Source organism: Lampris incognitus, chromosome 8 (genome assembly GCF_029633865.1).
Source record: "Lampris incognitus isolate fLamInc1 chromosome 8, fLamInc1.hap2, whole genome shotgun sequence".
Classification (NCBI taxonomy): domain Eukaryota; kingdom Metazoa; phylum Chordata; class Actinopteri; order Lampriformes; family Lampridae; genus Lampris; species Lampris incognitus.
This window is the reverse complement of record NC_079218.1, coordinates 20218313-20241359: the sequence shown is the minus strand read 5'-3', so window position 1 is coordinate 20241359 and position 23047 is coordinate 20218313. Positions and strand designations below refer to the sequence as shown.

The window sequence follows — 23047 nt, the reverse complement described above, 5'->3', positions numbered from 1 at the left end:
AAAATGTGTTTGACTTTGTGCCAAGAATGCGGGCACTGCTCTCACTTTGGTTATACAAGGACCAGATGGCTTACAGCAACTGCCCCGGTACCCCATACTCCCGCAATAACCCTCACAGAGTGCCCCGGGGTACATGGTTGTATGCCTTCTCCAAGTCCACAAAACACATGTAGACTAGCTGGTCAAACTCCCATGCTACCCTCAGCACTGCCGCAAGGGTAAAGAGTTGGTCCGTTGTTCCACGGCCAGGACAGAATCCGCATTTTTCCTCCTGGATCTGAGGTTCAACAATTGGTCAGAGCCTCCTTTCCAGCACCCTAGAGTAGACTTTCCCAGGGAGGCTGAGCAATGTGATGTCCCTATAATTGGAGCACACCCTCCGGTTCCCCTTTTTAAATATGGGAACCACCACACCAGTCTGCCACTCCAAAGGTACTGTCCCTTACCTCCACACGACACTGAAGAGGCATGTCAGCCAAGACAGACCAACAATGTTCAGAACCTTCAGCATCTCAGGGTGAATCTCATCCACACCCGGCGCCTTGCCACCAAGGAGCTTCTTAACTACCTCAGAGACCTTTGCCAGGGATATGGGTGGGGCTTCCCCTGAGTCTTCAGACTCTACCTCCTCCACTGAGTACATATCAGCCAGGTTCAGGAGCTCCTCAAAGTGTTCTTTACACTGCTCAACCACTTCCCCAGGCCGGGTCAACAGTTCCTCTCCCCGGCTAAACACAGCCTGAGTCAAGCCCTGCTTCCCTTTCCTGAGTTGCCGGATGGTTTGCCAGAACTTCCTTGAGGCCAACCGAAAGTCCTCCTCTATAGCCTCGCCAAACTCCTCCCACACCCGAGTTTTTGCTTCTGTGACCGCCGAAGCCGCAGCCCTTCTGGCCTTCCGGTACCTGTCTACTGCTCCAGGAGACCCCTGGGCCAACCAAGCCCAAAAGGCCTCCTTCTTCAGCCTGACGGCTTCCCTCACCGCCGGTGTCCACCAGCAGGTTCTTAGGTTGCCACCTCGACAGGCACCGATGACCTTATGACCACAGCTTCCCCCTGCCGCATCTGCAATAGAGGCTTTGAACATGGCCCACTCAGACTCCATGTCCCCAGCCTCCCTCAGGATACATGAGAACTTCTTCCGGAGGTGGGAGTTGAAGACCTCATGGACAGGGGCCTCTGCCAGACATTCCCAGTTCACCCTCACTACACGTTTGAGTTTGTCAGGTCTGTCCAGCAACCTTCCCCGCCATCTGATCCAACTCACCACCAGGTGGTGATCAGTTGACAGCTCTGCTCCTCTCTTCATCCAAGTGTCCAAAACATACGGCCGCAGATCTGATGATACGACCACAAAGTCTATCACCAATCTTCGGCCTAAGGTGTTCTGGTACCAAGTGCACTTATGAACTACCTTATGTTTGAACATGGTGTTTGTTATGGCCAATCCATGACTTGCACAGAAGTCCAATATAATAAATTTGTTTTCTGCATTTAACCCATCCAGTTGTATAGGAGCAGTGGGCAGCTGCAGCGCCTGGGGACCAACTCCAGTTCTTTTTCCTATTGCCTTGGTCAGATTTGATATATTAATCCTTGTGGGGAAATTCATGCTCTGCATTTAACCCATCCTAGCTGTGTAGCTAGGAGCAGTGGGCAGCCACCATGCAGCGCCCAGGGACCAACTCTAGTTCATCTTGCCATGCTTCAGTCAGGGGCACAGAGAGTAGTATTAACCCTAATGTGCATGTCTTTTTGATGGGGCAGAGACTGGCGTATTAACCATAACATGCATGTCTTTTGATGGTGGAAGGAAACCAGAGCACCTGGAGGAAACCCTCACAGACATGGGGAGAACATGCAAACTCCACACAGAAAGGATCTGGGATGGCCTCGGGTTTAAACCCCTGACCTTCTTGCTATGAGGCAACAGTTCTAACCACTGGGCTACAGTGCCACCCAGTATGAATGGCTAAACCCAGGGTTTCCCAGCAGAACATTTCCCAGAGCATCACCCTTCGTCCATCAGCTTGTCGTCTCCCCACAGTGCATCCTGGTGCCATCACTTCTCCAGCTAAATGGCGTTACATGTACAGGGCCATTGAACCAGGTGACCTTCTTCCACTGCTCCAAGGTCCAGTTCTGATGCTCGCGTGCCCATTGTAGGGACTTTTAATGGTGGACAGGCCTCATCATGGGAACTCTGACCAGTCTGTGGCTCCGCAGCCCCATATGCAGCAGGTTGCGAAGCACTGTGTTGTGACAAATTCCTTCCGTAGCCATCATCAAAATTTTCTGTGACTTCTGTAATTTGTCCCTCCTTGGACCACTGTTGGTAGGCCCTCACCACTGCTAACTGAGAGCACCCCACAAGACTTGTTGTTTCAGAGATGCTCTGACCCAGTCGTCTGGCCATAACAATTTAGCCCTTGTCAAAGTCGCCCAGGCCTTTACTCCTGCCCATTTCTCCTGCATCCAACATATTGATTACAACAATTGATTTCGTTTCCCATTTAATCTACCCAGACCTTGACTTGTGCCCTTGTTTGGAGATTACTAACATTATAATCAAAAGAAATATATAATAATATATGATTTATTGACTATTGCAACTGTTCTCTTTTCTCTCATGTCTTTCGCTCTCTCTGATTGATGTCTTCTCCTGTGTCTTCTCCCATGTATGTCTTTATGCATGCTCAGTAGTCAAAGAGGCCATCTATGTGAAGAGGAAACAACTGTCCTTGAACCGGGGGGGGGGGGCTAACAGTACACTGCATTATGTAAATTGTATTTTATTCTGTACACACAACCTTGATTGCAACTCTGTCTGTCTTAGGAGAGAGATCCCTCCTCTGTTGCTCTCCCTGAAGTTTCTTCCTATTTTTTCTCCGTGTTAAAGGGGATTTTTTTTTAGGGAATTTTTCCTTATCTGATGTGAGGGTCTAAGGACAGAATGTTGTATTGCTGTAAAGCCCGCTGAGGCAAATTTGTAATCTGTGATATTGGGCGATACAAATAAAATTGACTTGACTTGACTAGTCATTTCACTTGTGAGGGGTCATAATGTTTTGGCTCATCAGTGTATATAACTATAGAAGTACACATATGTAAACCCACACACTCACTCATATAACCTATATAGTAATACATTTGAGTTGAAGACTTTCAAGAAGAGAAGCCTACTTTTTAAAGGAGATTGACACAACTCAATTAAATGTTGCCAACACCAGAGGCCACAGTGTCCTCACAGCCGCGTGTGTTTTTGTTTTTGTTTTTTGCCTCAATGTGTTGATATCCAGGTACGTCTTGACATCAGACATAAGCCAGCGGACCAAATGCTGTCTCTTGTCCGCTCACCTCTTTAAGGTAACGGTCACAACAGCTGTGCTGGATATTCCCAAAACTTGCAGAAAATTGAGATGTTACTGATACTATTTTTAACAACACTCATTTTGCTTTTACTTACTTTGCTAGTAATTGATTGTTGGGGATGTCAGTGCCCCAAGTTACTGCATATAGCTTTGTGTGTGTGTGTGTGTGTGTGTGTGTGTGTGCACATACATGTGCCTTCAAATATGTTTGCATGTGTTTGACCCCTTCCCCAGTGTCTTCTGTATAGCTCACTACCTCACCCCCTGAGCGATCTGCACTACGCCTCCTACAGCATTGAAGATGAACTGCTCCCTGGAGTGGACATGTTCTCTGAAACACATAGAGCTCACCTGGGCACTACTGTAACCAGCCTCAACTTCCTTTGCTACTGGCTCTACACAGCAGGGCACTACATCAAGGTACACACATACATAGAAACGCAGACATAGTTTTTCCACTTATCATTTTGAATTGCAGGGTGCAATGATTTGATTTTTTTCCCCACTCACCACACAACATTGCAGTTGCTGCCTCTCGTTGCCCTCTACCTGCACTTTGTGGGGACTGTGTGCAGAGATATACAACGGACTGTTGAAGCCAAAATATTGAAGGTCTGTCATTCTTTGTGTGTGTGTTGCCCATGCTCCATTTTAAGTAACTTTTCATCTGCATATTTGTTTTGTAGATTATAACATATTTGTGTATGTGTAATGTCTACAGATGCGTGCTCTGACTGAGCTGAGTCTGTTTGCTGAGGCTTTAAAGGAGCTAAGTGACATCACGCAAGGGAAAGGGGTCTTTCTGCATCATGGATACCACATCCACGTGAGCAAACCCCAGGTACATACAGAACATTCAAAGACTATCTCTTTTGTCCTTTGTTCTCTCATAAAATGATCAGGCGGGGCTCTTTGTTATTGTTGACAGATACTTTTAGGCAATACATTGTTAAATTCCTGATAAACTAGCCTTGACATCTTTATGATGGTTTTTATTGAATGTATAATGAATTTGCAGCTCTGTGTAGTTTCTTGCTGTGCTATTGATGTTTCTGGTAGCATCGTTACCTTGGGAACCCAGAGTACAGTTGAGATCAGGTGGCATTTTGATATCATTGTAGTGGGCCACTGCATTGTAGATATAGCTTCATTATAGGGAGATTGCCGTTTTGTTTTCCAATTTAAACAAATTGAAAGAAAATTGTGCTGGCTCTCTTGCAAGTGGGTGTTGCCAAGGTGTTACCTCCAAGTGCTATGTCTGCACCAGCATAATGGAGGGTTACCATTAAACTGAGAAATATTATGCAGTGCCTGTGATGGTCTGGAGGCCTGTCCAGGGTGTCTCCCCGCCCGCCACCCAATGACTGCTGGGATAGACGCCAGCATCCCCGCGACCCTGAGAGCAGGATAAGCTGTTTGGATAATGGAATGGGAAAAAAAAGGAATATTATGCAGTGTTGGTTCTTACATTGTGTTTGATAAATGCAGTGTTTAAATATATGTAATGGGCACACTGGTGTGTGCAAACTGAATGTTATTTCTGTGCTTTGACTCGTGTTTACCACAATACCCTGTAGCCTGTGAGGACGTTCTACAGCAACAAGCCTCTACTGGAAAACTTTCAGGTATGTGTTGTAGAGCATTTTTAAGATTTAAATTGGCTGAAGATTGTATTTTTAATTGGAAGCTAGGTTTGTAACACAAAGATCAACCAAAAGTCGAACCTTATTTTCATAACAAGGAAGGAAACAGTGAGAGGGTCTGCCAGTCTATCAGAAATACTTTTTTTCTGCATTGAGTTTGTGGGGAATTCGTTTATTTGTTTTATATTATTTTTAGTGTGGAGATGATTGGGCTATTAGTAAAAAACTTAAAACAATAAAAACCTGTTTATTGTTTAAACACACATTACCTATTTATGTATCAATAATTTAGAAGCAAACGTTATTGCAATCTAAAAGTGCTGAAATGCACTTCTAGCTTGCAATGGAATTTGCTTCTAAATTTGTGCAGAATATTTGAATTTCACAGCAACTACAGTTTGCAGAATTTCTGAATCTATATTTGATGTCCTGTGTATGCATTTATTTATATGTGGTTTTGGTGGTTGGGGCAAGGCTTTAGAGGACCTTGTGAACTGTGTCCTGGCTCCAGAGGTCCACCTGCTATATGGTTCCACACTGTGCTGGCGATTCAATTTGGCTCGGGTTCAGCTGGTCCTGGCACTCAGCAGCACTATACATACACTTCCTCTGGCAGGTTGGTTGGCTAGTGCTCAAGCTCATCTCTGTAAATAATCTATGACAGGAATGAGGAACAACGAACTCAAAACCTTAAATGATCTTGAGTACAATCAAATTTTGTTTTAAGTCTCAAATTCCATATTAGAGGTATTAAAATACTTAATGCATCTGTTTTTATTCCCATATTTAATTCAAATGCAAAACTTGTCTTTTTTTTATTCAACCTGGCACTTAATAAGCTTTAAAGGTCTTAAATTTAGCTTAATAAAACTTAGTGAGTCATCCTGGAAACTATGGTTGGGGCCATGACTTTTTCACACACATAGAAGTACAATGATAGTCTTTTTCATCTTTGCATTTTTTTTATAAAGATTTTTGTCTAGGGGTGCCCCGGTGGCTCACCTGGTAGAGAGCATACCACATAAGGCTGAGTCCTTACCGCAGAATCCGGCCTGAGCCCTTTGCTGAATGTCATCCCCTCTCTCTCCCCTGCCGTTCCTGTCTCTCTCGACTATCACTACCTAATAAAGGTGGAAAATGGCACACAAAAAAAAAAAACTAAAAAAAAATGTGTGTCTAATATTGTATACTAGTATCTTTGAATTAAATTAACAGCTGAGTAAAACTTCGTGTTCAGGTTGCGTGGCGGTCTAATCCGTTGCCTACCAACACGGAGATTGCCAGTTTGATTCCCCGTGTTACTGGAGCTCCAGCTTGGTCGGACGTCCCTGCAGACACAATTGGCCATGTCTGCGGATGGGAAGCCAGATGTGGGTGTGTGCCCTAGTCGCTGCACTAGCTCCTCCTCTGGTTGGTTGGGGCGCCTGTTCAAGGGGGAGAGGAAACTGGGGTAATAGCGTCATCCTCCCACGCACTTCGTCCCCCTGGCAAAACTCCTCACTGTCAGGTAAAAAGAAGCGGCTGGTGACTCCACATGTATCGGAGGAGGCATGTGGTAGTCTGCAGCTCTCTCTGGATTGGTGGAGGGGGTAGAGTGGCGGAAGAGTGGGATGGTGGCCAGATGCAATTGGGGAGAAGAGGGGAGAAAAAAAATCCAAAGAAAAAAAATTAGTAATAATGGAGTACCTTTTTTTGCTGGACTTCAAAACCCCCAAAGTGTTGTGTGTTAATGTGTGTTCAAAGTGGTGGCGTGATTTGCCAAGTCAAATTTATGTATTTGTGGGTGCCAGCAAAGAGAATCATACCTTAACTGTAAGGCAGATTTGAAGTTGGATGTGTTCCATGAAATATTATGTATGATGATTGAAAAAACATTATCTAAAACATCTAAAAATGCAAAACTAGAACCCACATAATACAAATACATAGAATATGTTGAGTGCATTTATGCATGCTCAAGAATCCAGGTAAGAAAATCACAGAAAGTTGAATCAGTTCATCTGGGCACAATGTTTATTGAGAGAAATGTTTCATCACTCATCTAAGAAGAGAGAAAGAAGAAAGAAGAAGATGCATTTCACCCATCCTATTGTATAGGAGCAGTGGGCAGCTGCAGCGCGCGGGGAACAACTCCAGTTCTTCTTTCCATTGCCTTGGCCAGGGGCACAGACTGGAGTATTAGCCCTAACATGCATGTCTTTTGGATGGTGGGAGGAAACCAGTGACCTCTTCAGTCTTGACTGACTGACGGTATCCCCACCCTTATAAACAGTACAGTAACATAACGACCAACAACAGCGATCGGTTTCATATGTAAATTGTGGTAACCGTTGACTAGTTACAATGGCAACATATACTAGTCACAGATGACATAGCGGCCGGGGAAGGGGAGAAATCCCACATGAAACTGGCCCTGGTTAAGTGTGGTTATGCTAACTGAGCGTTTCTCAAAGCCAGGAAGACACCCAAACAGTGCGCCAAGAGATTGAAGAGAGGAGAAGGACAACAGCTGTCTAAGTGTAAACCAGTGGTGATTCCATATGTGGTGGGAGTGTCGAAACAGTTGACAGGCATACTTTCCAAACATTGTATCTCAGTTGCTTTCAAACCCCAAAACACGTGGCGCCAGAAATTGGTACACATTGCCATTGCAACTCTAGTTAATGGTCAAAACAATTTGCACATGAAACAGATCATTTGTTTCGGTCGTTATGCAACTGTATTTTTTATAAGGGTGGGGACACCTGCAGTCAGTTGAGACTGAAGAAGTCACTTAGACGAGTGATGAAACGTTTTCTCAATAAACTTTGTGTCTGGATGAACTGATTGAACATTCTGTGAATATGTTGTTTGCGTTGCTTTTTAGTAGGATTTTCATACAAAAGCACATTCAGCATTTCTGTACTGTGTCTAATCTACATCCCTTGTACATCAGTGCTCTCAGTGGAAAGATTGTAGTTCAGTGAAAAAACAAAACTGCTAGTGAATTGCACTAATTTGAATGTCTTATTATGTGTCTGTGTGGTTGTGCGGGGTTGTCTTTCAGAAGCCCATTTTGCTGATGCTCATAACAATATAACAGAGACTTCAGCGAGTTCAATGCACCATGAACAGGACAACCCAGAGTCAGAGTGCTCCCTCAAAAGAGAAGACCTGAAAAAGCTGATTCTTGACCCCACAAAGGAGGAACTCACTCCAGAAAAACTCAAGGTGCTAGCACTCATATTGCCTTTCCTCAGTGCAATTTCTCTTCATGGGGAAATTACAATTTTTCTGCTTATATACTCTTTGTTTTAAAAGGGGGAAATATATTGTTTGTTTTTAAAAGGGGAGAGTGGCAGGGTCCACTCACCCGTAGTGTCTTTGTTTATTGAGACAATGGAAAAGTAGAGAAGCAGACAGAAAAGTGGAGTCAAGTCGAGTCAATTTTATTTGTATAGCCCAATATCACAAGTTACAAATTTGCCTCAAGAGGCTTTACAACAACACAACATCCTGTCCTTAGACCATCGCATTGGGTAAGGAACAATTCCCTAAAGAAAAAACTTTAACAGGGGGAAAAAATAGGAACCAACCTCAGGGAGAGCAACAGAGGAGAGATCTCTCTCCCAAGACTGACAACATGCAATGGATGTTGTGTTTACACAATTTACAGAATACAACATTGAAAAGGATCACAGAATTATAATGGAATTATAAAATTTATGAAGAATATGATGCGCAGGATGCCAAGCAGTGTTCAGACGCCACCGGAACAGCTCAGGACCCAAGCCACGCAACAGCATCGCCATGTAAAAAAAAAAAAAAAACAGGATAACAAAAGTTACATGGATTTATAAGATATATTTACAATTGTGATGAGGAGAATGCCAAGCAGTGTCCAGCTGGCGACCGCTGTCACCATGGAGACCTGGGAGGAGGACCGACTGCACGTGCACACAAGGGAGACTCACATGACACCATTCACACACAGAAAAAGAGAAAGGAGAAGACATTCAGAGAGAGAGAGAGAGACAAGATGTGAGAGAAGAGAACAGTTTGCAATGGTCATTAGTCATAATCAATTAAGTCATCAATTAGTCATAATCTCTATGCTATAATCTCACCGGCAGAACAGTGGTTGGTAAATTACAGTTTTTCACAATTGTTTAAACGCATTAATTGGAACATCAGACACAATGTGGACAACCTGAAACTCATGTACCAACTGCCTAAACCAATTCTGCTGAACTCCAAGCACATTTTCTGCTTTAGACTCAGATTCCCATTCTATACCACACATTTTTCACTACACTACACACAATTCTCTATATCTTGCACACTCTTCCTGAATTCCCTCTCTTGGTGTTCACACAGAACACACTGCCAATCACATTTCTAAACTCCAAAGGCTGTTGTGCAAGTTGCAATCAGCAATTTGCCATAGAAGGGTCACAGATGAGCTCCTTGTTTGTTTGGAAAACAATGGATGGTGGCAACATTGAAGAGAGAGGTGAGCAGCAAGGCAGCGGAGTGAAAGTAAGAGGAGGAGGGAGAGGACAAGGAGGAGGAGGAAGAGGAGGACAAGGAGGAAGAGGACAAGGAGGAGGAAGGAGAAGAACCATAATCTCTGATGAGATTAGGGCCACTGTCATTGATCATGTGGTCAACTATGGTTTGGCCGTGAGGGAGGCTGGCCAGAGGGTCCAACTCAACCTGAGTCGCTTCTCGGTTGTCTCAATATAAAGTAGTGTGTGTTGTTTTCTATTTGAGTATACATAAAAACATTGTATGGTAATATTTTACATCCAACAGGTGAAAGCGTAACACTGAACATGCAAAGGCATGATTCTACTGATAAAGCATTCATATAGTGTTTTCCATTCATACTATAGTGTTTTCCATTCTGCACATCAGTGTTCAATGGGTCCTTAGAAATGTCTACTCATATGATGTATGTGTTTGTCATTTGAAAAGAAAATACCATTTAGTGAAGAGTTAACACTGTTTTGAGGGCAAAGTGTGCTTTTGCAAGAGAAGTGTAGGATTCTACATTTTGTGTGTGAGTTTTGTGATTTGTGTTTAGGGTTTTGGGAGAGTGAGGTAGTCTATCGGGAAATGTGTTTAAGCAATTGTGAAAAACTGTAATTGTGACAGAAACCGACCCTCTGAAATCTGGCCTCTGGCAGAAATCTGGCAGAAGCGAAATCTGCCCTCTGACAGATTGTTCTGTATTCATAAAAACTCAAGGCAACATTCACAGGAAAGAGAATTCTTTGGCTCTGCCCTAAATCTGTAATATCTCACCTTGGAGAGCTGCACACAGAGTAAAATGGAATACATGAATATAACAGAATGTCGATGTTCCTAACAAATTATTTGAATGTGCAGGGGTATGATTTGCTTAAAGACATGATTTTTATATTTAGTAAGAACATGAACTAAGTATCTGTACATGTGGGAATTTAACAATGTAATTTAATTATTGTTTTGCTTTGTCATGATCTTGTGACATTGTATGTGAGAAAAGACACATTAGGAACCCCCAGAAATTTGAATCAATTCATCTGGACACAAATTTAGTGGGAGAAATGGTTCATCACTCATCTAAATGACTTCATCAGTCTCAGCTGACTGCAGGTATCCCCAACCTTATAAACAATACAGTTGCATAACCGAAATGAGGAGAGTTGTGTCACAACCAGAACCAGCGATCGGTTTGATATGCAAATTGCCATGACAATTAACTAGTTTCAATGGCCATGTGTACTAATCACAGAGGACTGGGGAATGGTTGCAATTACAGCATTGTAAGATGGTGCCAGATGTACTCTTCACATAGATGGCCTCTTTGACTCCCTGTCCAAACCAGCGTTCCTCCCTATCAAGGATGTGCACATCCTCGTCCTTGAAAGAGTGGCCACTGGCCTGTAGATGGGTGTAGACTGCAGAGTCCTGGCCTGATGTGTTAGCTCTTCTGTGTTGTGCCATCCTCTTGGCCAGCATCTGTTTACTTTCCCCGATATAAAAGTCACAGCAATTCTCCTGGCACATAACAGCATACATTATATTGCTCTCGGGGGACTCTATCCTTGGGGTGAAAGAATTTCTGGCACAAAGTGTTTTGGGGTTTGAAAGCAACTGAGATGTGGTGTTTGGAAAATATGCTTCTCAACTGTTCCAACACTCTCACCACATACAGAATCACCACTGGTTTACGCTTAGACAGCTGTTGTTCTGCTCCTCTCTTTGATCGGCTGGTATACTGTTTGGGTGTCTTCTTGGTTTTAACAAATGCCCAGTTAGGATAACCACACTTAACCAGGGCCTGTTTAATGTGGGATGTCTTCCCTTCCCCGGCTGCTGTGTTGGTGGGGACGTTGTCAGCTTGGTGTTGCAGCACCCTGATGCCTCCTAGTTTGTGCTTCAGTAGACTATGAGAGCCAAACTTTAAGTACTCACCAGCACACATTGATCAGTACTGAAGGTGATCAGTCCACCTTTGTGGGCATTTTTAAAAGAAAACTTTAAGACCTATCTTTTTAGGCTGGCTTTTACTTAAGATGCCTTATTTGTTGTTTTATTCATCTATTGTTGCTTCAATCCTTTGTTGTTTTTGCTTTTTTTGTGCCTTTGTTCACCTCTGTTTCTGGTTCCTAAGCTTTAACACCAATTTCAATGGTACAGTGGTATTAAATGCAGAGCTATAGTCAATGAACAACATTCTGTTTTTTCCTTCAAGTTGTTTTAGCACAGTATTCAGAGCCAACAACACAGCATTATCTACAGATCTTTTTGACCAATAAGCAAACTGTAGTGGATCATGGTTGGCAGGAGTGTTAAAAATTATGTATGTCTTAACTAATTTTCAAAGCATTTCATTATTTCTGAGGTCAAAGCAACAGGTCTGTAGCCATTAAGACAGGATACAGGTGATTTTTTTTTTTTGAGTACAGGCAAAAGTTTTCTTAAAGCATTTAGGAACCATACATAGTGACAATGACCTGTTAAAAATGTCTGTAATAATACAGATCTGTTGATATTTGACTATAAACTTACGCCTAAGCTTTGTCCTTATTGTTTACCTTGATTTTTTTAATTGATTTTTTTATTGTTTTTCCATTATATAAAGACACACCAAAGAAAACAAAACAAAATAAAACATAAAAAGGTCTGGATTGCACCGTCTCTATGAAGTCCACACATTTCCGTAAACATTGTCAATTTCTCCCATTTCTCGACATTGTTCCTCTTGAATTCTGTTTACCTTGATTTAAGAAAAATGCTATACAAATACATTTATTGCTATTATTATTTCAGTTCCTTTTGCTGGAAAGGGCATTTCACTTGCTGATCTCCAGTTCCCAAAAGCCACTGCCTCAGTCTCACAGCCAAACAGAAGAGCTGGAGTTGACCATAGAAGGCAACCTGCTAATGGCCAACCTATACCTGCAGCAAGGACGCAGTGCAATTAGGTCTGGGTTTGACCATGTGTGTGTGTGTGTGTGTGTGTGTTCGTTTGTGAGCCCACAGCCTTATGTTGTGTGTGATGATGACCTAATAGAAAGTAATAATTTTCCTTAAATGTTTTTCACTCAGTAATTCATTGTGAATGTATGTGTTTTTGAAAATATATGTTTTGTGTGTGTGCTGTTTACACATTGTGTGTGTGTGTGTGTGTGTTAATTATTTTTCTCCTCCCTCCTCAGTTCTGACATAGCGGTTTCATCCTTGGTGTTGCTTCAGATGTCAGACATCAGTATGAAGGGAATCCCTTCCTCTTCTCAGAGAGATGCTTCCTCCCTGCTCCCACAAGACAGGACCACTTGTGAACAGGTAACACACACCCACCATCATCACTGGCGGTCACTCAAAGTGAATAAGACTTTCCTCTCCATTAGGTTGTCTGCTTGTGGGTCTTCAGATGGCTGTAGAGGCCAAGCTGCAGTCCACATACTTTGGTGCAGTGTGGGCAGGGGAAAGCAATGGTGGTTGGTGGTGGTGGTGGTTAAGACTTTTTTCTCCTCCTTTCAGTGCCGTCACTTTTTCTCTGCGGCACAGTGGAGTTCCATTTCATGACATGCAGCTCCTTCCTGCACAGATTTTTTCCAGGAGCACTTATCCAGTGCAATGTGTTTCCAGTTGCTTGATGTAATGTTGAATTTCTTCAGACTGGTCTTGATATTGTCCTTGAAACGTTTCTTTTGCCTGCCAGGAGCTCACTGACTTTCCTTCAGCTGGGAGTACAAGATCTGTTTGGGGAGGCATGTCTTGGATATGTGGATGACATGGCCTGTCCATCGGAGTTGGTGCTGCATTATTTTGGTGGTGATGCTAGTCATGTTGGCTTCTTCCAGAATGCTGATGTTGGTGTCTGTCCTTCCAGCTGATCCTCAGGATCTTTCATAAGGATCTTTGGTGGTATTGTTCCAGGGCTCTCAGGTGCCTGCTGATGTCCTGGAGGTGTACTGTGATGGCGTTGTCATCTACATACTGAAGCTCCATAATGGTGGTGTTGCAGACTTTGCTCTTGGCCTTGAACCTATTAAGGTTGAAGAGTCTTCTGTCAGTTCTGTATAGCATTGTGATCCCCCATGGTAACACTTCGCCAATGAGGTTCAGTATGGCAGCAGGGATGGCAAACAGGGTGGGTGTGATGATGCATCCCTGTTTGACCCCTTTTTCCACAGTGATGGCCTCTGATTCAGAGCTGCTGTTGCTGAGCACTGTCACTGACATGCCATCATGTAGAAGCCTCAATATTCTGATGTATTTGTCAGGGCAGCCATATCTTGATAGGATGCTCCACAGAACCTGACAGTCTACTGAGTCAAAAGCCTTTGTCAGGTCTATGAAAACCATGTAAAAAGACTGCCTTTGTTCACAACATTTTTCTTGGAGTTGGTGTGCTGTAAATATCATGTCTGTTATGCCTCTGGATGAGCAGAAGCCACACTGAGATTCTGGGAATACTTACTCAGCCAATGGTAGCAGTTAGTTTGCGAGGACTTGAGCAAGGACTTTGCCTGTTGTTGACAGGAGTGAGATGCCCCTGTAGTTTCCACATTCCGCCTTGGCCCCTTTCTTGAATATGGCCACTATCAGACCATCCCTGAGCCCTGAGGAAAGTTTTTTTTCCCCAGATCTTGAGGCGGATGGCGTGAATGTGGTATGGTACAAGAGCTCTGGTCCACCTTCCTTTAAGATCTCAGCTGGGATCCCATCTGGACTGGTGGCGTTGTTGTTCTTAAGACTCCTGATGGCATCCTGAACCTTTGTCATGGTGGGAGGTTCACCAGTGTCTTCTCTGATGGGACTCTAGGAAATGTGGCTGGCAATGTCTGGTTCAGCTGTGCTGTTGCGGTAGAGGAGTTCCTGGAGGTGCTCCTTCCATTGGGTGTTAATGGACTTGTTGTCCATCAGCCGCTTCTGCCTGTCTTTTGAGCACAGGGGGTTTAAGCCACAGTTGCTTGGACCATAGAGGGCCGTAGTAGAGCTGAAAAAAGCCCCTTGTGTCACCCAAGTCTGCCAGTCGCTGGATTTCCAGAGCCTTTTCTGTCCAGCAACAGTTCTCACCCATCTCTGGGCATCCGCCTTGGCTCTGGAGTGAGCCACTCTTTTAGCCTTACAGGTTACATAATTTTGCCAGGCATGAAAGGCTTTCCTTTTCTTGGAGATGAGCTGTTCTATCTCCATGTCATTCTCATCAAACCAGTCCTGGTGTTTTCTAGACTTGTACCCAAGGGTGATTTTGCAGGTGTTGAGGGTGGTGGATTTGAGCAGGCTCCGGTGCTTCTCAATGTCATCAGGATATTCCTGTTGGAGGGTTTCCCCAAGAGAGGCCTGAAGTTGCTTCTGGGTGGCAGTTTCATTCAGGCTTTCAAGGTTCAGTCTTAGCTGGATCTGCTTCTTTTGAACCCTCCTCTTCCTCCTGAGTCTGATGGACATTGTGGAGTGGATTAGGTGATGATCTGTCCAGCAATCATCTGCATCAATCATGGCCCTCGTGATTTTCACATCACGGCAGTCCCTAGTTCGTACAATGACATAGTCAAGGAGATGCCACTGTTTGGAGCCAGGGGTGTTTCCAAGAAGCCTTAAATTTGTTTTTCTGACAAAACAGCCTGTTAGTAATGGTGAGGTCATACTCAGCTCATTTGCTAAGAAGCAGAACTCCGGGGGTCCGCGGTGGTGTAGCAGTCTAAGCATCGGCTTTGTGTCAATGCAGTTGCCCACTGGGGACCGGGGTTCGCGCCCCGGTCTCGCCAGATCCAACTATGGCCGGACTCGATGAAGCAGCAATAATTGGCAATGCTGTCTTCGGGAGGGGGGTGGCGTCAGCTTGTGTTCATCACATGAATGCGTCTCTGTGTGTGTCGGAAAAAGCAGTGGTTCGGCCTGGATTCACCTTGTCACGAAAGTGGCGAGGCGTCTCCTTCGAGACTGCCGGCCGGAGAGATGCAGTTGGCGAATGCATGCAGTACGAGGGTGGGTGTTTGAACTAAAATAGCGATTGATTTGCCACTAAACTGGGAGAAAAAGGGAAAAATCAGAAATAAATTTGAAAAAAAAGAAAAAAAAGAAGCAGAACTCCATTGGAGTTCCTATAGTGCCCTTCTAGAGGTGTTGATCCCGGCCAACCCTGGCGTTGGAAGTCTCCTTGGAGAATACTCTTACGCTCTTTGGGGATTCTTGACAATGTCTCATCTAAGCAGGCATAGAAGGTCTCTTTTACTTCCTCTTCAGAGTCTAAAGTAGGGGCATAGCCACTCACAACTGTTGCCATCTGGTTGTTGGTAAGGACCAGACGGATGATTATGAGATGCTCATGGATCCCCATAGGAAGTTCAGACAGTAACTGATGATCTGGTTCCTGATGGTAAATCCAACACCATAGATCCTGGGCTCATCAGCATCTTTTCCTTTCCGGAAGAAAGTGTAGCCACCCTTCTCCTCCTCCTTCAGTTGTCCTTCATCTGCCAGTTGGGTTTCAGAAAGGGCAGCTATGTCAATTCGGCATCTCTTCAGTTCTCTAGCGATGATCAAGGTTCTCTTCTCCAGTCTGTCAGTGGTTGACAGGTCACTATCCACCAGTATGTGCACATTCCAGGCTCCAAAGTTCATGTTTCTATGTTTCTTACTGCATGTAGTGATCCCTCTGGATGCGGTAGTCCAGTCAGGAGGTTTGAGACAGGCTATTTTTAGGGCAGCTTTTCTAGCCCCTTCCCCAGGTAGGGTGAGCAGAGTGGATCCTAAAGAGGGCTGCTCAGTCGTGGGTGCAGCTACCAAAGGGCTCTTTCTACCTCATTCCAAGAGCCCAGCAACTGAATCTAGCACCCACTGCCTGATGTGCTGGCTCATGACTAGGGACTTCCAGATCTCACAATCCCGCCCTAGTTGCCACTTGCCAGTCAGCATGGAAATTAATCCGGGATATTAGGGTGGATTCTTTTCATGGATGACACCTGTGCATGACTTTGTTTAACACGGGGAGACTGGTGCACAAACAGCCACCACACGGTCCTTTACAAATATGGGTCAGGATCCAGTGGTATTGAATCCAAGATGACTGGGGGCCCATTTCTGCTGCAGCCTTCATACGCGTTCCCAGCCATTGTGGTGCTTCCCTAAGGTCAGCCATCATCCTCCGCCTGTTCCACTGTTGAGGTCTTGTTTGGATTGCTCTTTGTCAGGGACCTCCCCCTTGACCTTACTGCCATGGGTGACCCACCAGGAGCATAGCTCCAGACAGCATTGCTCTCGGGATCTCAGGACCACACAAGCTTCTCCACCACAACAAGGTGACAATCCATGGAGAAGACACACAACAAACACACACACACACACACACACACACACACACACACAAATGCACAGAGAAACCAAGATAATTCAGTAATAAATGTGAATAAAAAGGGGAAAAAAAGGTTTAATGCATATCAGGCATGAATCATTTCAAGATCCTTCCTAGGTCTTTCATTGTCTTCAGAAAAGACATAATGCCCCTCTGTTTGCCTTGGAATGAGTTGACAGCAGAAATTATGCTGTGAAAAGGTCACCATACATTTTTCTTGACTATTTACATATCCAGACTGGTATAGTTTACAGAAAAAAAAACATTTAACAGCTTGCACTAATGCCAGGTGGATCTTTTGACTGTTTAAGACTGTTCATTATGTGCATGTTAACATGTGTGCATATTTTGTCCAAAGGGCAGCAGAGATTCGTGTAGTGTATGCAGCCTCCTGCCAGGAGACTCTCCCCGAGAAGTTGAGGCTCGGGAAAGGATTGGAGTTACTTTGTGGCTGAAATGTCGACTGGCTTTGGTCCACAGTCTGGTTGCACACATCCCTGGCACTGCCATCATCCCAGGTCTGATTAGTGTCCTTTGTGTGTCTGTGTGTTTGTCTTCATCTTGTAATTGATCCATTCTGTGTGTGTAGGTAAGAACAGTTATGAGGAGACAGTACAGGTGTTATCAGAGGGTCTAGAGGAATGTAAATTGTGGGGAGACCCAGACACACAAGCCCTTCTCCTTTTAGAAGGCACTGCGCTGGACAAGCATAGAGGGCAGACTGTGGTTGGCTGGATCTCAGTGCTGCAGGTAAACTCATACTAACATCCCCGGAATGCAAAAACATAGATTTACCCTCTAAAATCAACTCTAGAAACCCTAAATATACCCTCTATTAAGCCCTCTAAATTGAGGATATTTTCAACATGTGAAGAAGTAATGTTTTAGTTTCAAGATATTTAGTGTGTTTTGCAATAATTAAATAATTCCAGTTGTGATCTAAAAAAAGAGCAAATAAATGCAGCTCTTCTAGTGGTGTTTCAAATATTTGTCACTGAATGATTTTATCTTTTCATCAATTATGGATAGTCTCTTTTGTATGAAAAACATGTTTTTAGCAAACTGTATGTCTATTAAAAAAATAATGTCAGATTTGTGGACAATCGAGGAATTTTTAAGACAGGAGAAAATGGAACTTAACAAGTGGGAAGCAAAAGTAGAACGAAGCAAGAGTTGTGAGCTTTGACCTTTTTTGCTTGTGCTTTTTATGCAATAACTTGGGTGACAGGTTTTTTTTTGTTGTAAAGTACATACACTCCCAAAAGACTGTACTATAGCAGCACAATATTGTGGTCATTACTTCTAACTTGATAATTACACTTTACTGTTGAAATTCATGTCACTTATTGCACAAAGGAAAGTTGTGAACATCATTAATATCTGTCTTTTATTCATGGTGGAAATTCCAAACTTAATACACAAGGGCTGGCTGATAACATAACAAAAAAACAATAAGAGCTGTAGCTGAACTTTTTCTTACTACGCCAAGCACTGATTAAAAACAAGTTTGAGCACTGTTAACTGCATTAATGGTGTGTGTGTGTCTGTGGTGTCTGTGTGTGTGTGTGTGTGTGTCTGTGTGTGTGTGTTTTTTTTTTCTTTGTGAGTGTGTTTAGGAGACAGTGAATCTTCTTTTAGACAGGGAATGTATGCCCCCTGGGTCTGGTTTGACTCTGGCTCAGGCCACCTTGCTGCTTAGTGAGCTGAGAGGAGCACACAACTCCACTCTTCTGGAACACAAAACTCTAGACCCACTTGTAACACAAAAACTACTACAGCAACAGGTACACCCATAAACTCATTAACACAGATGCAAGATTCATACTGGAATCTTTGCATTTGGCTAACCAACAAATACTTTTGACAGAAAGTTCAATCTAGCACCATCTTACAATTTTCTCTCAACCATGCCCATTCACTCACACACGAGAATACATCTTCCCGGTATTTCAGATCTGCAAAAGTTACAGTATTGACTCCTTCTCTTGTGTATTCATGTATTTGTTCCAGCTGCAGGCATTTGATCTGGATGTGGTTGTAGAAGATGGAAATGTGTGTCTCCCTCCAACTGGGCTAAGCAACATCTACCTGCCTCACCTTCCTCTCCTTGCCAAGGTCACCATGCACATTGGTGTGTAGAGAACATGATATTTTTTTAACATGTCTAAACCCTTTTTTAAGAAAAATTTAACCCAAAGGAGACTTGAAAGTTGAGCACAACATACATTGTAAAAGTTGCCATCTCCAGAATTTACCCTATGTGGGTGTCAGGTATCAGCTGGGCATAGGCTGACTAATTCAGCCCAGCAATAATCAAAGAACAGAGATGAGACTGGCAGATGAGAACCCAAACGCACGACTCAGACAGGGCGTTTACAATAACACTCAGTTTAATGGTCAAGGGCAGGCGGGGATTAGTACACAGGAAATCCGTCCTATAAATGACCAGATAGACAAGGGCCAGGCAGACAGGCAAAACAGATTCAAAGCTCAAGTTCTAGTTACCGGGATTTTCAGTTCAAATGGGCAAACAGATCCAACGAGGGGCAGGCAATAGAAACAAGATCCAGGAAACAGGCAGAAGACTTCAAACATGGGTAGACTGGTAGAAGGGGAGTAAATTAAATGCTGAATACACAAGACAATCTGGCAGGGGAACAGGGAAACCAGGGGAGTATAAGTGCTGGGGAGCTAATCAGGAAATGGGGAACAGTTGCTATACACTGGGTTGACTGATGGCAAAAACAGGGGCAGGATCTGAAAAGACAAGACAGGTGAGTACTTCAAATTAAACAGGAAAAACAATAGGCAATGATGATGGGTGAAGACTTCAAAATAAAACAGGAAAAACAACAGAATGAATAAGGTTATGAGCTGGATGAACTGGGACTGAAATGACAGGCTATGGTAGACAATGACTGAGAGTATGTACTGACTGAACTGGGGGCCGTCATGACAGTGACCTTTTATATAGCATTTTATCTCTATTTTGCATATGTTATTGTAGATATCTAGGATCGTTTTGTTGTTGAAAAGCAGTCTTAGTTATAAGCCATCGGAAATGGAGGCTCACCACATCTTCTCTGTTTGGACATGTTTTGCACTATTTGATCTTAGCTCTAAAAGCTATGGAGAGAGTCATCTCTACATTAGAATCCACCCCCAGGCATAGCTCCTTCCACTCGTCCAGCCATACTGAGGCAGACTTCCAGGTACCAGGCTGCTATTCAAACAGTCCCGATCCTAAACAGCTCCCCTTTTTGAGCCCCTTTGAAATACCCAGAGTTGCCCCCAGCTCTGATATGGTCCAGGCCTGGCAATACATCCATGAAGTACTGCAGTCTGCAGTGTATCTCTCCCAATCCTGTGCCTACAGAGATATGCAGCTGGAGGCTGACCTGCTGTACTTTCATGGTGAGTAGATGGATGCATTTGTATTTCATTATGTATCTGTGTGTGTATAAAAAAAATTTTTCAATGTGGATCTGGAGGACAGATAATATTTGGTTTATGAATTTTTGGCTTAATTGTCATTGTTAAAGAAAGTTGAGGCTTCTGTTCTGTCTATAAATTAGGAACAAAACATTGAGAAGTGCTGCTTTGGAATTTTGAAACCATCTTACAAAGTTCTGTAATGTCTTGCCATTGGCATGTCTGTATTCTCGTGGTTTACTAAGCTCTTGCCCCATTTGTCATGCAGCTATCACTCAAAAGGTGTTCAGATTCATAATACTCTATTATAAACAACTCCAATAAAACATAGTATTCCTCTTTAGGGAACACAGTAATCCTATAAAGACTCATATTCCCAGTGTTAACAGTCCCCTTTTAAAGAAATTAAACGTTTGGAGCTTAAATAATTTGATAGTTATCAAGTTTCTTTATCATTAATTTGCACTGTAAGCTCAGAGGATCAATGTTTTTCTTTTTTAATATTTTTTTCTGTCGGGTTTGTTTGTGACCAGGAATTGTGAAGCGCAATCTGAGATACCTCAGCAATTTTGACCGTCAGGATGTGACTGAGACCTTCCTGGAGTGTATCCAAACTACAATGAAGCACTGCCACAACCTGCTGTCAGTACATAGACTTAAATACTGTGTGTGGGTGTGTGTATGCATGTGCCCATGAGTATGAGCACCAAGTTTGTCTGTATGTGTGAATAAAGGTAGTGAAATGGATCTGGCTTAATTCTTTTTACGTTGGTTTTATTTTCATTTTTAATTAATTGTTAATGTATAAAGCCTATGTGATTATATGCTCTCTCTCCTTCTCTGGGTGTGCGTGTGTCTCAGTGTCCTTCACAAGTGTTATCTCGAGGTTGCGCTCCTTTTCCTCCACGATTGGCAGCACACACCACAAAAGCCTCCTGTCCATCCAGCTCAACAGAAAGTATGTTCGTGTATTAGTAATTAGTACCTTGTTGTTTACAAACAAACACAACAGTGACATCCTTCCTCGCATCTTCATCCTCCCATTGCTCTTGTTTTCTTTCTCTTTTCGTCTGACCTTGCCCCTCACTTGCTCAGAACTCCCAGTGGAAGCGTTTGCTCACCAACATGAACAGAGGACTGACGGCAATGGAGGGATACCTGTTGCTCTTCTGGGTGTGCCTTCGAGGAGCTGCCATGGTCTGCACAACACTCCACACAGAACAGGGATAGAAAGATTGAATGAACAAATGCACAGACAATGCTCGAGTGAACATCGCAGTGACTATATCATGACTATATCAAATGACCGTATCGTGTGATGGAAAGCCTCTATGACAGTGGTATTCAATTATGTGCCATAGAGGTCCATCGGTATGCAAATTTTCTTTTCAACCAAACACTGCACCATTTGATTTTACTGATTAACACAATTACAACCAGAAAGGAGATCTAATCACTGAAATCAGCTGGTGTGCTGTTGGGTTGGAAAGGAAACCTGAACACACACTGACCGCCATGGCACATAATTGAATACCAAAGAAAGTTGAATAAGTTCATCAGGATACAATGTTTATTGACAGATACATTTCATCACTCATCTAAGTGACCTCTTCAGTCTAAACTGACTTCAGGTATCCCCACCCTTGTAAACAATACAGTTGCATAATGACTGAAACCAATGCTCAGTTTCATATGCAAATATGGGCGTGACCATTAACTTGTGTTACAGTGGCCATGTGTACTATTCACAGAGGATTTGGGAATGTTTGCAATCACAGCATTGTAAGATGGCCTAAGAGTATATCTTTCTCCAATAACGTATCTGTAAATAAACGTTGTATCCAGATGAACTGATTCAACCTTCTTTGATTTTCTTACCGGGATTATTGAGCATGCATCAAGACATATGCAACTGTATTGTTTATAAGGGTGGGGATACCTGCAGTCAGTTTAGACTGAAGAGGTCACTTAGATGAGTGATGAAACGTATTTGTCAATAAACGTTGTATCCAGATGAACTGATTCAACTTTCTTTGATTTTCTCACCTGGATTATTGAGTATGCATAAAGACATAATTGAATACCACTGCTCTAGATGGTATATTAATGTTGGGGAGTAACTGGAATACATATGTTGCATGTAATGAGCGTAAAGCCTCTAATTGGCATACTAATTTTGAGAAAGATCTGTCTGCATAACTCTATTCAATCAATCAAATATGATTACACAAAGTCTTGAGGATTAGTGTAAAGAAGTTAACCAGCGACCCAGGTGGGACTTGAACCCACAATCTCCAGCTCCGGAGGCTGATGCCTTATCCATTAGGCCACTGGGCCTGCTCTGTACTTCATTGTGATGTTTGACAATTTCCCCAAGATCCCCATCTCATACACAACCAATTTACTCGCATATTTTACCATTTAAAGCAAAACAAACAACAACATACCTCGTATTTGTGTTCTTACCACAGACTTTGGACAAAAGAGTCCACCAAGATGGAGGTTATTGGTTGATTTTTGTCCATTTTCTGCACCTACAGTTTTGATGTCTGACCTATTTATTTTATGAATTATCATACAGGGTTGGTGTAGTTTTGTAACTGAAAATAAATCCTACATTGTCATATTGTGTAGGTGTCTAAAGCGATATCTGGCTGTGCCCAGTTATCTGGAGACAGAGGGGGGGTGCTCTCCGAAAAGGCCCTCGATGCAATACCTGACTTTGCCACCAACGATCTGCTCAACGTGTGTGGTAATGTTAGAACTATATA

General features: G+C 43.2%; 1 protein-coding gene and 1 non-coding gene across 2 annotated transcripts in view; one reads left to right on the top strand and one right to left on the bottom strand.

Moving 5' to 3' along the window:
• Window positions 1-23047, top strand: part of cfap54 (cilia and flagella associated protein 54) — a 93363-nt gene that overhangs the window by 64306 nt on the left and 6010 nt on the right. Inside the window, exons 39-58 of the mRNA XM_056284230.1 lie at window positions 3297-3363; window positions 3603-3788; window positions 3894-3980; window positions 4090-4209; window positions 4946-4993; window positions 5486-5627; window positions 8058-8221; window positions 12311-12465; window positions 12700-12826; window positions 12915-12956; window positions 13424-13504; window positions 17203-17362; window positions 17434-17594; window positions 18461-18628; window positions 18855-18975; window positions 19962-20258; window positions 20810-20918; window positions 21087-21234; window positions 21372-21473; window positions 22911-23028. Coding sequence (XP_056140205.1) covers window positions 3297-3363; window positions 3603-3788; window positions 3894-3980; window positions 4090-4209; window positions 4946-4993; window positions 5486-5627; window positions 8058-8221; window positions 12311-12465; window positions 12700-12826; window positions 12915-12956; window positions 13424-13504; window positions 17203-17362; window positions 17434-17594; window positions 18461-18628; window positions 18855-18975; window positions 19962-20258; window positions 20810-20918; window positions 21087-21234; window positions 21372-21473; window positions 22911-23028 — 2603 coding nt within the window. The remainder of the gene's footprint in view (window positions 1-3296; window positions 3364-3602; window positions 3789-3893; window positions 3981-4089; window positions 4210-4945; window positions 4994-5485; window positions 5628-8057; window positions 8222-12310; window positions 12466-12699; window positions 12827-12914; window positions 12957-13423; window positions 13505-17202; window positions 17363-17433; window positions 17595-18460; window positions 18629-18854; window positions 18976-19961; window positions 20259-20809; window positions 20919-21086; window positions 21235-21371; window positions 21474-22910; window positions 23029-23047) is intronic.
• Window positions 22541-22613, bottom strand: trnar-ccg (transfer RNA arginine (anticodon CCG)). Its single transcript has one exon. It is a non-coding gene; the product is annotated as a tRNA-Arg (tRNA).